The following is a 12,101-nucleotide window of genomic DNA, read 5'->3' as shown; positions in this document are numbered from 1 at the left end:
GGACTTTACCCTGTGTCTTGTAGGGAAGTGATTCTATGATCTTTATAGAGATACGGTCTGCAATTGTGATGAATTTTTTGAATGATTTGTGCAGCATTCTGCTGCCATTCTCTTTATTTGGTGTACAAATGTAAAATTTCGGCCTTAGGCTATTTTCAAGTATCTAGACTTGTTTACATAGCACAAGGTCAGTCTAAAAATACTTTTAAACAAAAGAAAGTTCTGCTGAAGATTTTTCTAATATCGCTAAGGCCATTGCATACTGTGAAACCAATGTCATTATTCACTTCAGCAGTGTATGAGGGCACTTGTACATACAGTTTGATCTCTGCAGCTGCTGAGCATTGTCTGAATACAGGACATAGGACGGAGTCCAAAAATGCTATGGCCCTTTCTGTGGCCATGCTGCCAAACCCACACAAAAGAAAATTTAACTAAATGAGATACAAAATGTACACAAAGCAAGGAATAGTTCCCATTGACGGGCATATTAGTTGACAGCAAGAGGGCTAAAATCTACAACAGAGCCAGCAGCAGTCACAGCAGTGTTTCGCTACTGCTCATAAGCTGGTCCCACATCAGTTTCACATAGAAAATGTGATGATACTTTCACATAATCAATGAAAGGCAATAAAATGAATTTCTAGTGCCAAACTAGAAACCACCATCTTCTTTGCTGTCATGATAAATATTTGACTGTCCTCTCCCTCCTCCCCCCCCCCCCCCCCCCGAATATATCACAAATTGTGAGGTTATGATTGGGGGTGGACCCAATAGCACAGCTTCAATTGTAAATTATTGTGAGCAAAACAAGCAGTAATTACATTTATAATATTCGTTGTCACAAATGCTTGACCTTTTTTTCAGAGTGTCATGAATTCAGACGTGGTTAGGTTGAAGTGTGATAATTTGGTTGCAAGTTGTGAAACCAATAAATGTGAAAGCTAAAAAAGCTGGTTGTGGCGACAAGCTGATCTGTAGCTTAGCATGAGTTTTAAGTTAGGTTGGAATGTGACAGTTTGGTTGCAATGTGGTGAAACCAACAAATGTGAAAGCTAAAATACCTCATTGCAGTGACAGACTGATCTGTAGCTCAGCCCGAGGCTATGTTAGGTTGGAATGTCAAACAATGGAAAATTCAGGATGGAATGTAACAATATTACGAGAAGGAAAGTTGCTACTCACCATATAGGGGATATGCAATGTTACTTGTAATCCGTCTTGATCGCAAAATATTTATTCACATGACCGGTTTCAGTTCCTCTAGAACCATCTTCAGATCTGCAAATTTTGGTTACAGGAGTAGCCCCTCCACACTCAGCAACATGCAGCAGCATGTGAAGGTTGCTGTGTGTGGACGGGTTACTCCTGTAACCGAAATTTGAGATCTGAAGATGGTTCTAGAGGAACCAGAACCGGTCATGTGAATAAATTTTTTGCAATCAAGACGTACAGTAAGTAACACTGCATAAAAAAGTGATTGCGGTATCCCTGCACACATTATGTCTGTTTTTGCAAAATTTAGCGGATATGCTGAGTTGCAGATAGGCATAACAAAAAGACCCTCATAATTAAAGCTTTCGGCCATTAACGACGTCACACACACACACACACACACACACACACACACACAACTGCAGTCTCAGGCAACTGAAACCACATTGCAAACAGCAGCACCAGTACATGATGGGAGTGGCGACTGGGTGGGGGTAAAAAGAAGACTGGGGCGAGGAGGGATAGTATGGTAGGGTGTGCGAACAGTGAAGTGCAGCAGGTCAGACAGAGGGCAGAGGAGAGGTGGAGAGGGGATGGGGGAGGAAGTAGCGGAAAAGGAGAGAAATAAAAAGACAGGGTGTGGTGGTGGAATGACAGCTGTGTAGTGCTGGAATGGGAACAGGGAAGGGGCTGGATGGATAAGGACAGTGACTAATTGTCCTTGTTCCCATACCAGCACTACACAGCCAGCATTCCACCACCAAACCCAGTCTTTTTATTTCTCTCTTTCCCACTACTCCCCCCCCCCCCAATCCCCACCTCTACTCTGCCTAACCCGCTGCACTTCACTGTCTGCCACCCCCACCATACTATCCCCTCCCCCTCCCCACCCCAGCCTCCTCCTTACCCCCACCCAGTCACCACTCCCATCATGCACTGATGCTGCTGCTCGCTGTGTGGTTTCAGTTGCCTGAGACTGCAGTCGTGTGTGTGTGTGTGTGTGTGTGTGTGTGTGTGTGTGTGTGTATTGTTGACAAAGCCCAAATGGCTGAAAGTTTGTGAGAGTCTTTTTGTTGTGCCTATCTGTGACTCAGCGTCTCCACTATATGGTGAGTACCAACTTTCCCTCTCATAATATTGTTAGGTTGGAATGTAACAGTTCTACTTGAAAAAATTACATTAATAAACTTTGTTGTTTCATATATATTTGTTTCTTCTGAATATTTCACAAATTGCAAGGTTGTGGTTAGATTAGTACCTAACAGCATGGCTTAAATTATATTAATAATCTTTGTTGTCAAAAATTTTCCGTTTCTTCCAAACATATTACTATTTCAGACGTAGTGATACAGTAACACGAAAATGTGACACCATCGCTTCGAAAGATTTTGTATGTCTACTGCTCTCTCACTGGCTGCATAGACCCAGCAGCTGAAATGCCCTCTTGCTTCCCTTCATACCTCATGATGAGGGCTGTGACACTGCTGCATGGAACACTGACCAAGAGACTGGCGAATTCAGAATTCCCTGTATTCAGATTTGGCAGACCACCCACTAGCTTTGTTTGCTACCTGTCAATAGAATGCACTGTTATCTGGGTGCCTGACCCAGAAACCGTTGATTAGCACATTCACACTCATGTTTCATAACAGTTTACACCTGCTTGGGGTTTACTAACAGAAGCCTACTACATCACCTGAAGAAGTGAAATGTAAAGTAGTGCACGTAAAAAAAATTACGATATAACAACAGACAGGTTTAAACAACTTGACAAGTCATTCCTGAGGACTAAGAAATACAGGTAACTACAAAATGTAACAGCATTCAACTACATGGTCAATGAGTCACAATTAGAGTCAATCATGTCATATGGGGAATAACAAAGTGTGCAGATCTGAAGTGCAATGATATTAGAGACTCAGTGACACATAAAGCAAATGAAGTCTTCAGCTCATTGGAAAGAAACCGGGAAACTACAGTTTGTCTACAACAGAGATTCACAAAACACCTGTGCAAAATCATCTAAGAGAAGCAGAAATGCTGAAAGAGCTCAATACATATCTCTCACAAACAAGGGCTAAATTATACTATGGCCCATCAATGTATTGCTCATTTGCGGCACAGCGCAAATGTTGGCAATATTTGTACTTGTATGGTTGGTGGTACCAAATGGAGACAGGCGTCTGCAGAGGGAATTGTGAGCTGTTAACCATACAAATGAATAACTTGCCTTACTTCTACACACATTGTTTTGGCCAGAAACTGGTGTTCATGATATAAATAAACATCAGCATATGCAATTTTACTTCTGGTGACTGACATGGACAAATTACATGCATTGGGTAAACAGCCCTTTCTTCAGTTTCTGCTATACAGCATACTGACATTTCTATTATGATCTGTAGCCTAGCAACGTCTAGATTAGGTGGGAAGACAACAGTTTGGTTGCTAGATGGCTAAGCCAATAAATGTGAAAGCAGAAAACTAGTTGTAGCGTCAGACTGATCTGTAGCAGAGGTCAAGGTCTACGTAAGTGTGATGTGTCTCAACCTATGACAGTATTGGCAGCGAAAGATATGTAGTAATGTAAGTTCCATTAATACCACTCTTGTGCGCTGGAGATATTCTTCTAATCAGAGCACATGGAAAGGGGATAGAGCAGTGTACTGGGGGTTATGTCCCACCAACCCAAAATAAATAAATAAATTACTAACATCATATATATATATCTAAAAACAAAGATGATGTGACTTGCCAAACGAAAGCGCTGGCACGTCGATAGACACACAAACAAACACAAACATACACACAAAATTCAAGCTTTCGCAACAAACTGTTGCCTCATCAGGAAAGAGGGAAGGAGAGGGAAAGACGAAAGGATGTGGGTTTTAAGGGAGAGGGTAAGGAGTCATTCCAATCCCGGGAGCGGAAAGACTTACCTTAGGGGGAAAAAAGGACGGGTATACACTCGCACACACACACACATATCCATCCACACATATACAGACACAAGCAGACATATTTAAAGACAAAGAGTTTGGGCAGAGATGTCAGTCGAGGCAGAAGTCACACTAAATTAGATGGCCCTATATTACATTTATAAAGTGTATTTGCCTTTGCCTCTGCACTTCTGCCTCGACTGACCTCTCTGCCCAAACTCTTTGTCTTTAAATATGTCTGCTTGTGTCTGTATATGTGTGGATGGATGTGTGTGTGTGTGTGTGTGTGTGTGTGTGTGTGTGTGTGTGTGTGTGTGTGTGTGTGTGCGCGAGTGTATACCCGTCCTTTTTTCCCCCTAAGGTAAGTCTTTCCGCTCCCGGGATTGGAATGACTCCTTACCCTCTCCCTTAAAACCCACATCCTTTCGTCTTTCCCTCTCCTTCCCTCTTTCCTGATGAGGCAACAGTTTGTTGCGAAAGCTTGAATTTTGTGTGTATGTTTGTGTTTGTTTGTGTGTCTATCGACGTGCCAGCACTTTCGTTTGGTAAGTCAGATCATCTTTGTTTTTAGATATATTTTTCCCATGTGGAATGTTTCCCTCTATTAATTAACATCATATATACTTTCACAGACATTGCCTTCTAATTTTCTGACCTGAGTTTCTCAGTCTCTAATCACCTTAAATTACTACCACAGACTTTTATGCTGCATTTGATGTTCTTGTAAGCAGCCAGTGAGAAATACTGAACAGATTACTTCAGCCTGAGAAAGCACTCTCCTCTGGACAGACAATTCGATTTCACTCAATTGCATTTTCAGCCATGGGCTCCGAATGTGTTTGCCTCTGAACGCTTTTCAAAGGAAGCAGGAAATATGGTGGTACAAGTCTGTGTTTGAAGGACAAAAAATTGGCAGAGGCACAAAAATAGGATCTAGGTTTTTGAAGGAATCCGAAGAGGAACCAGCAAGTGTTTCTTCGAAGTTGTTCGAAGGTGTACAAAGGACATGCTGCTCAGTATTGTCAAAGAGCACATTCTTCTAGGAACAACAGTAATTTCTAAATGCTTTAGGTCATACAAATGCATACATGATGAAAGGTTCAAGCATTTTCTGTTCATCACAAAGTGACATTTAAGGTTCGCAAAATGGCTGTACACTGTACTTCATGGAACCAGACAATGGGAAAAAACTTTTTGACAGTTATTTGTTTGAATACATGTGGCACAGAAGATACAGTCAAAAGAAGGATTTATTTACAATTTTATGAAGAATGCAGCAACAGTGTATAAGCCCTGGTGTGATGTGATGTTTTCAATAAAACGTTGGTGTTACCATCATTTTTATGTTTTCTGGAATTTCTTAGTTGATTCTATATTTTTATTTTCTTGGAGGTGTGGTCTGCTTGCATGACTGGGCAAAAGGTCATTTGTTTACATCTGATACATGTTTCGCTTCCTTTCATTTATGAAGCATCAATAGCGGTCTGTAATACACAATGTTTCATAAATACAAAGAAGCGAAACCTGTGTACCGTAATTCTCATTTTGTTGCTTAGACAGATCATAACTGCAAGAATATAATAATGATATTACAGAAACACTTGTCTCATATACAAAATGAAAAGAGGGAGCCGAAGCTAGGAAAAAAATTGACTCTAGAATTATGGAACTTGCAGTCATGGCTTGCCTTGGAGAGACTAACTGCTGATATTTCAAGACTAACTGCTGATCTTAAAATATTATGTTAGGAAGCAATTAAATCAAGATACTGAAATTTCTTACTGTCCCACATTACATAAGTCTCAAGCATTTTCCACTGAGGAAGAATATTCTTCACGTGAATATTTGAAAACAGCAAGCAAATTACAATTGGGCCTGAGTGCAAAAAGAGATGTGTGAACTTGCATACGAATTTCCTTCTAAAAACAAAAAGAAAATTCCTAAAAATTGGAAGAGAGAGAGAGCAAAGTTCAAAATAACTGGTTCAGAGGTTTCATGAGAAGGCATCCTGAACTCTCTCTTCATACAGCAGAAGGAACCAGTTTAAACAAAGGAAGTAGCTTTAATGTGTCGACAGAAGCGTCCGATCCCACGCGTCGGCTTTGACCCGTGACGTAAGGGTGTTGTCGTGTGGGACGTCATGATGGCGCGGAGTTTGGTTTGAGTGTGGCTGTCTCCAGTTCTGTTTTATCTTATTTTATTTACTTTTCTGATCTGTTCATTCTATCTCGTGAGATTTTTTTTTTTTTAATTTAAAAACACTTATTACTTATTTTAATTATCTGTATCCTCCAATTTCTGTTTTAGTTTATTATATTTATCTTTCTGATCTGTTCGTTCTATCCTGTGAGATTTTTTTTTTTAAAGACAAAAAACACTAATCAGCTACTGAAGCATCTTTATCTTCTATGGGTTGCAGGGGTTACGACCCCTGGGGAGGTGGGTGGGTATTCATGCATGGCTGTCTTCACTTACACGTTGTAGCTACGCAAGGCGTCTAAATTTGTTTATATTTAGTTTACCCCCCACCCAAAACACCCCATTTTCCGCGCTTGTCCCGTTAGTGTCATTAGGCTTCTTGTGGAAAGTGTGTGTGTTTGTTTTTGTTTCCGCCATATTTGTGACGTCATGGGTCAAAGCAGATGGGCGGGATCGGACGCTTCCGTATTTCTGCTTTAATAGACACAATGTTAACACAGTTTTTTGATAATCTTCGCCAGATTATAACTGGGAAAGTCCTTGGACCAGAACCTATTTGGAACATAGATGAAATGGGTTTTACTACAGTCCACAAACGAGAAAAAATTGTGTCTGTAAGAGGAGGGAAACAGGTAAGAAAAGTGACTTCTGCCGAGCGAGGCAAAATTGTAAAAGAATGCTGTGCAATAAATGCTATAGGATGCCACAACCCATCACTCATGATCTTTCCACGTGTGAACTGGCAGGATAGGATTCTGCATGGAGCTCTTCCTGGAACCAATGGTTCCACTCATTCCAGCAGTTGGATGAGGGCTGATAATTTTCTTCTGTTTTTAAAACATTTTCAAAAATATGTGAGGTGCAGTGCTGAAGGATGAAGTGCTTATCATCATCAACAATAATGATAATCATATTAGTTTGGAATCTTTACATTTTGCGAAAGAAAATGGAATTACCCTTTTGACAATTCGTCCCCATACATCGCATAAAATGCAACCTCTTGATAGGTCGGTGTACGGTCCAATGAAGGCATATTATAATTCCACTGCAGGAGACTAGATGACAGCACAACCAGAAAAAACTCTCTCTCTCTATGACACCAGAGATTTTTGGTAGAGCTTTCCCCAAAGCTTTTACACCAAAGCAACAGGATCAGTCATTTTTGGGTTTCAGGCATATGCCCCTTTAACTCTGATGTATTTACAGATGATGAATTTTTGTCTGTATGTACAACAGGCCACTTAGAATAAGTGATTCTCCAAGAGAGTATGTTTCAGTATCAACACCTTCATCTTCCAGAACCAGACCACACCTCAAGACAGCAGGTCGCATTGCAGCTAGATACGGAAGGAACACTCTGATAAAACATAAACTTGAAGAACAATTCAGAGCAAGAAATGCAAGAAGACTGAAACCTGTGGGGCAACCTAAAAGACTGAATTTAGAAAATGAGAAACAAAAGAATAAGCCTAAAGTAAAATCTTCTGAAAGTGAAAACTCTCTTCATGTGAGTCTGATAATGACTTGGAGAGTTTGAGTAGCAATGATTCTGTTGAATTATTAGATGACGAACCATGCACTGGAAAATCTATCATTGCAACCTTCCAAACAAAGAAAACTGAAAAACATTAAGTTGGAGAGATTATCAATGTTCCTGATGAAGAGAACTTCACTGTAAAATGTGTGAGAAAGATACAGGGCCAATGGTTCAAAAGGACAGAAGCTGAAGATATACGTGTGACACTGAAAGAAATGAGTGATTCCATCTCCAGCATTTTCTTCAAAGAATGACAGAGTTAACAAGTTTCACTTTTAACAGTGCCCAGTTCAAGGGCTTTAATATTCAATAATTAGCATGTTTGTCTATAATTTTGTCATGTTAAATATTTCAAACAGAGGCAACTATTATTGATCATTTCAAGAAGTGTACTTTTCTTAGTATGAAGGTACTTTGTCTTTTATATCAGCTTGGATACACTAAACATTCTAATTCTAATTTTATTGCCAGTAACTTCAATTATTTAACACATATATTTGATAACTTAGAGACTTTTTGAATATCTCATAACATGTTTTGTAGGCTACAAATTGCACTTCAATCAATGAATTTAGAGACCATGGATAATTTTGTTTTTTAAGTTTCTCATGTTAATTTCTTTCATTATAAAACTCAGTTCCCTCTTTTAAATCTTACAGAAAAAATAAAATTTGGTTTTAATAATGAATTGTTTTATTTACCACAATAAAGTGGCAGATCAAGTCTCTCCAAGTGTCTAGCACATAGTGAGACTTGATCCACTGTGCATAACTTTTAATTTTCAATTTTTTATGACAATACTAAATGGCAAAGGACTGAATTAAAAATATGGTCAGAAAGAGTTAAAACCTGACTATTTATTACAAATTTTAGTTCCTCTCTGAAGTTTACACCTCCTGTTTTAAAAAATAAAATGTTACCAACAAACACTACAAGGTAAGAGCACTGACAGCCCTTGTAAAACTGATAAAATTGCAAGAATATGGAGCAGAATCTGTTGAGATTCTTTAGCCCTGACATACGATTCCAAGTTATACCATGAGAATAAAATGGATTAAATCTCGTCACTCCTCCCTATGATACACACTAACCAAAGGATGTTATGTTAAAATGCAATATTTGTTTCTCCCATGAGTGAAACTAAAACATTGTTCTTACTGGCTACACGAATCAGTTGTCCTTCCATCTAAGCTTTCCTTCGTCGGTCCTGGCACACATTACCAACAAACCCTTCAAGGTAAGAGCAATGATGACCCTTTGAAAAGTTTTACTGAAACAAGTTGATAAAATTGCAAGAATATGGAGCAGAATCTGTCGAGATTCTTTAACCAATGACATACAATTCTGAATTAGACCATGAGAATAAAATCAGAATTAATAACAACCTAACACATGGAGGGGTATAAGCAACCATTTATCCTAAATTACATATGTGATGGAATGAGGAAAATCGTAAAAATGTAACACAATGAGAAGTACTCACAGCCATATATTTCTTAATGATTTAGCTACAGAGCATAAGTGTACATGTAGAGCATGATGAACAGGTACTCTGTTGAAATATTTACTAGGTTTAGTGAAGCAGCATATCTGACAAGACTCCAGAATGATTCTACTGCCTACAACACATCACATGTACGGGCCGCCAGCACAACTGTGGGAGGGTAGGACTTATGCACAGGCAGTTGTTTTCCTCACTCCATTTGAAAGTGGGACAAGGAAGGAAATGACCAGCAATGGTACAAACTACCACCACCATGCACTATACAGTGGTTTGCAGAGTGTATGTTCATAATGTGGAGGTCACTTTTAACATTCTAGGAGATGGCAGAGGGAGCTCTAAGCCTATTATATCCAATGACAGTAAAAGTTAAAGACTGGACCCCCCCTTGCATTTTTAAAATGGCCTGAATGTTGGGAACATCAGGCTTCCCTACTGGTCAATTTGTTACCACAGCCAGATTTGTTGCTTTCCCATTCATTGGCTTCACCAATCCACAACCAGATTGCCATTTTGCAAGCTAATGTAGACCTTGGGCTGCACTGCAGATCCGACTGTCACCACAGCAAATATTTCATTGTGGGGAGGGGGGAGGGGGGGAGGGGAGAGGGAGACCAATGCATAGCTTTAGGCAAAATGATAGTGTATTTAGAAAATTTCTGGCTCACTTATAAATAAACAAGAACTCCTTTCTTTTCCTCACACTATCTGTGAATGAGACTAATTGCAAAAAACACATAATGGATTATTACGTACTGGTACTTGTTGCAACAGAAGTAGGTTGTAAAATGTGAACTCAGCAATGATACACAAATCAGGCGATTAGTGAAGCATTATGACATATTACAGCTAAGAAAGTAGATACTATTATGAAAAATTATAACTTGCAGACAAAACAGTAGAAAAATTTTACAAGTTTAAAACAAAAAGTATCACGAAATGTCAGATTAGATAAGACCTACGACAAAATAAAGGAAAATAGAATTTTAGCATACGGTTCAATAGTGTTAACGCTCTCCCACAGCAAAAAAAGGGAAAATTATAAATCACGGTTTTACATAAAACCTAACAGACGGTTGATCTGAAGGAGGGGACCAAACTGCGAGGTATCGGTCCCATCGGATTAGGGAACGATGGAGAAGGAAGTCGGCCGTGCCCTTTCAAAAGAACTATCCCGGCATTTTCCTGCCTTAAGCGATTTAAGGAAATCACGGTAATCTTAAATCATTATGGCCTGACACGGGTTGTACCATCGTCCTCCCGAATGCGAGTCCTGTGTACTGCACCACCTCGCTCGGTTGAGATTCTTTAGCCACTGGCGTACGATATACTTTTGTATAATTTCTCTTATTGAAGTACTGACTAGTAGGTAAGGTTTCAAGTAAACAAAAACAATCTGTACCATTTCCAAGGACATCTTTGAATTCGAAAAAACTGCCTCTTATACACGATAACAACACTTATGACGTTCACCACTAATCGCAAACAAACAGCTATCGACAAGACCATGGCAATACTACAAATTTCAATCATCGATATATCGATAGTTCTTTATCGATAGCGGGTCGAGACAGATTTAAATTGGTCGTCACATCATGTCACGTCACGTCGCGTCACGTCACATCATGCACTTCAAAACATTCCATAAGGTATTCGGAATAGCCGCATTCACACTGCCCGTCACGTCACGTCGCGGCGCCGACATTTATCCCAGTTCACAGTTGCCGTCACGTCACGTCACGAGATGTCACGTCACGACACGCCATGTCAAAACATTGCACAATGCATTTCAAATGGTGGCATTCACACTGTCAGTCGTGTCACGTCACGGGGCGATGAGTCTGACGACTGACGACATTTTTCGTTGTTGACCACGTAACCCCCAAGTCTCCTCCATACACAAATAGCCACGCTCTCGTCTTCAATATTTCGTTACGTCGTGCTTTTATTAGGTTGTGCTCTCTAGGTGTTGTTTTTCTGCTCGTTTGCCGTTCACACTTATTAGTTCTGTGTTATTTTATGTTATTTTTTTATAGATAGGAAATAGGTGACGACAGCCATTCAAATTGAAATCAAGTGTCTTGATCTGACATGACCTAACATGGCGGGCAGTCTAAATACACGTTGACGGTGTGGAGTTCTACAAGATCCAGCATGAACAAGACACCATCGAAACCTTGACTTATTATAATTACATCCAGTATAGGTCAATTCACACTGGCCACCACGTCATATCACATCGAAAAATTCCACAATGCATTAGAAATGGCAGCAATCAAACAGGCCATCAATGGACCGTCATGTCACTTCAAGGTGTCTTGGGCAGAAAGTTTTGACTGTGTCGTCATCGGTTAACATTGAAAATTAAGTTGTTTATGTAGCGTTCACAAGCTTTATACTCGTGACGTCTGTGTTTTTTAATATTTATTTTATTACTGTGGTTTGTTTTCGTGGCAATCTGCAAATGTTCCATGAAAACTTGGGTGTTTTTTCCATTGTATGTTCATCCGAAGGCGAGGTCAAATATCTCAAGTTGAACAGTTATTTAGAATTTACAATAACAGAAAAGACCTAATGACCACATTGTGCATAAAGGCTACTTCACACTAGCCGTCAAGTCACATCTCCTCTTAACATAACTCAATGCGTTTCACAATGCATTCACAATGACCGTCAACGGACATTCACGTTACATAACGTCATGTCAAGG

General features: G+C 39.7%; 1 protein-coding gene across 1 annotated transcript in view; it reads right to left on the bottom strand.

Annotated features, from left to right (window-relative positions):
* Positions 1-10,876, bottom strand: part of LOC126195033 (death domain-associated protein 6-like) — a 179,632-nt gene extending 168,756 nt beyond the window's left edge. Inside the window, exon 1 of the mRNA XM_049933477.1 lies at positions 10,794-10,876. Coding sequence (XP_049789434.1) covers positions 10,794-10,808 — 15 coding nt within the window. The 5' untranslated portion in view covers positions 10,809-10,876. The remainder of the gene's footprint in view (positions 1-10,793) is intronic.
* Positions 10,877-12,101: the final 1,225 nt, after the last annotated feature.

Source organism: Schistocerca nitens, chromosome 7, assembly GCF_023898315.1.
Source record: "Schistocerca nitens isolate TAMUIC-IGC-003100 chromosome 7, iqSchNite1.1, whole genome shotgun sequence".
In the NCBI taxonomy this organism is placed as follows: Eukaryota; Metazoa; Arthropoda; class Insecta; order Orthoptera; family Acrididae; genus Schistocerca; species Schistocerca nitens.
Note: the sequence above shows the minus strand (reverse complement) of the source record. Positions and strands in the feature narration are given on the sequence as shown.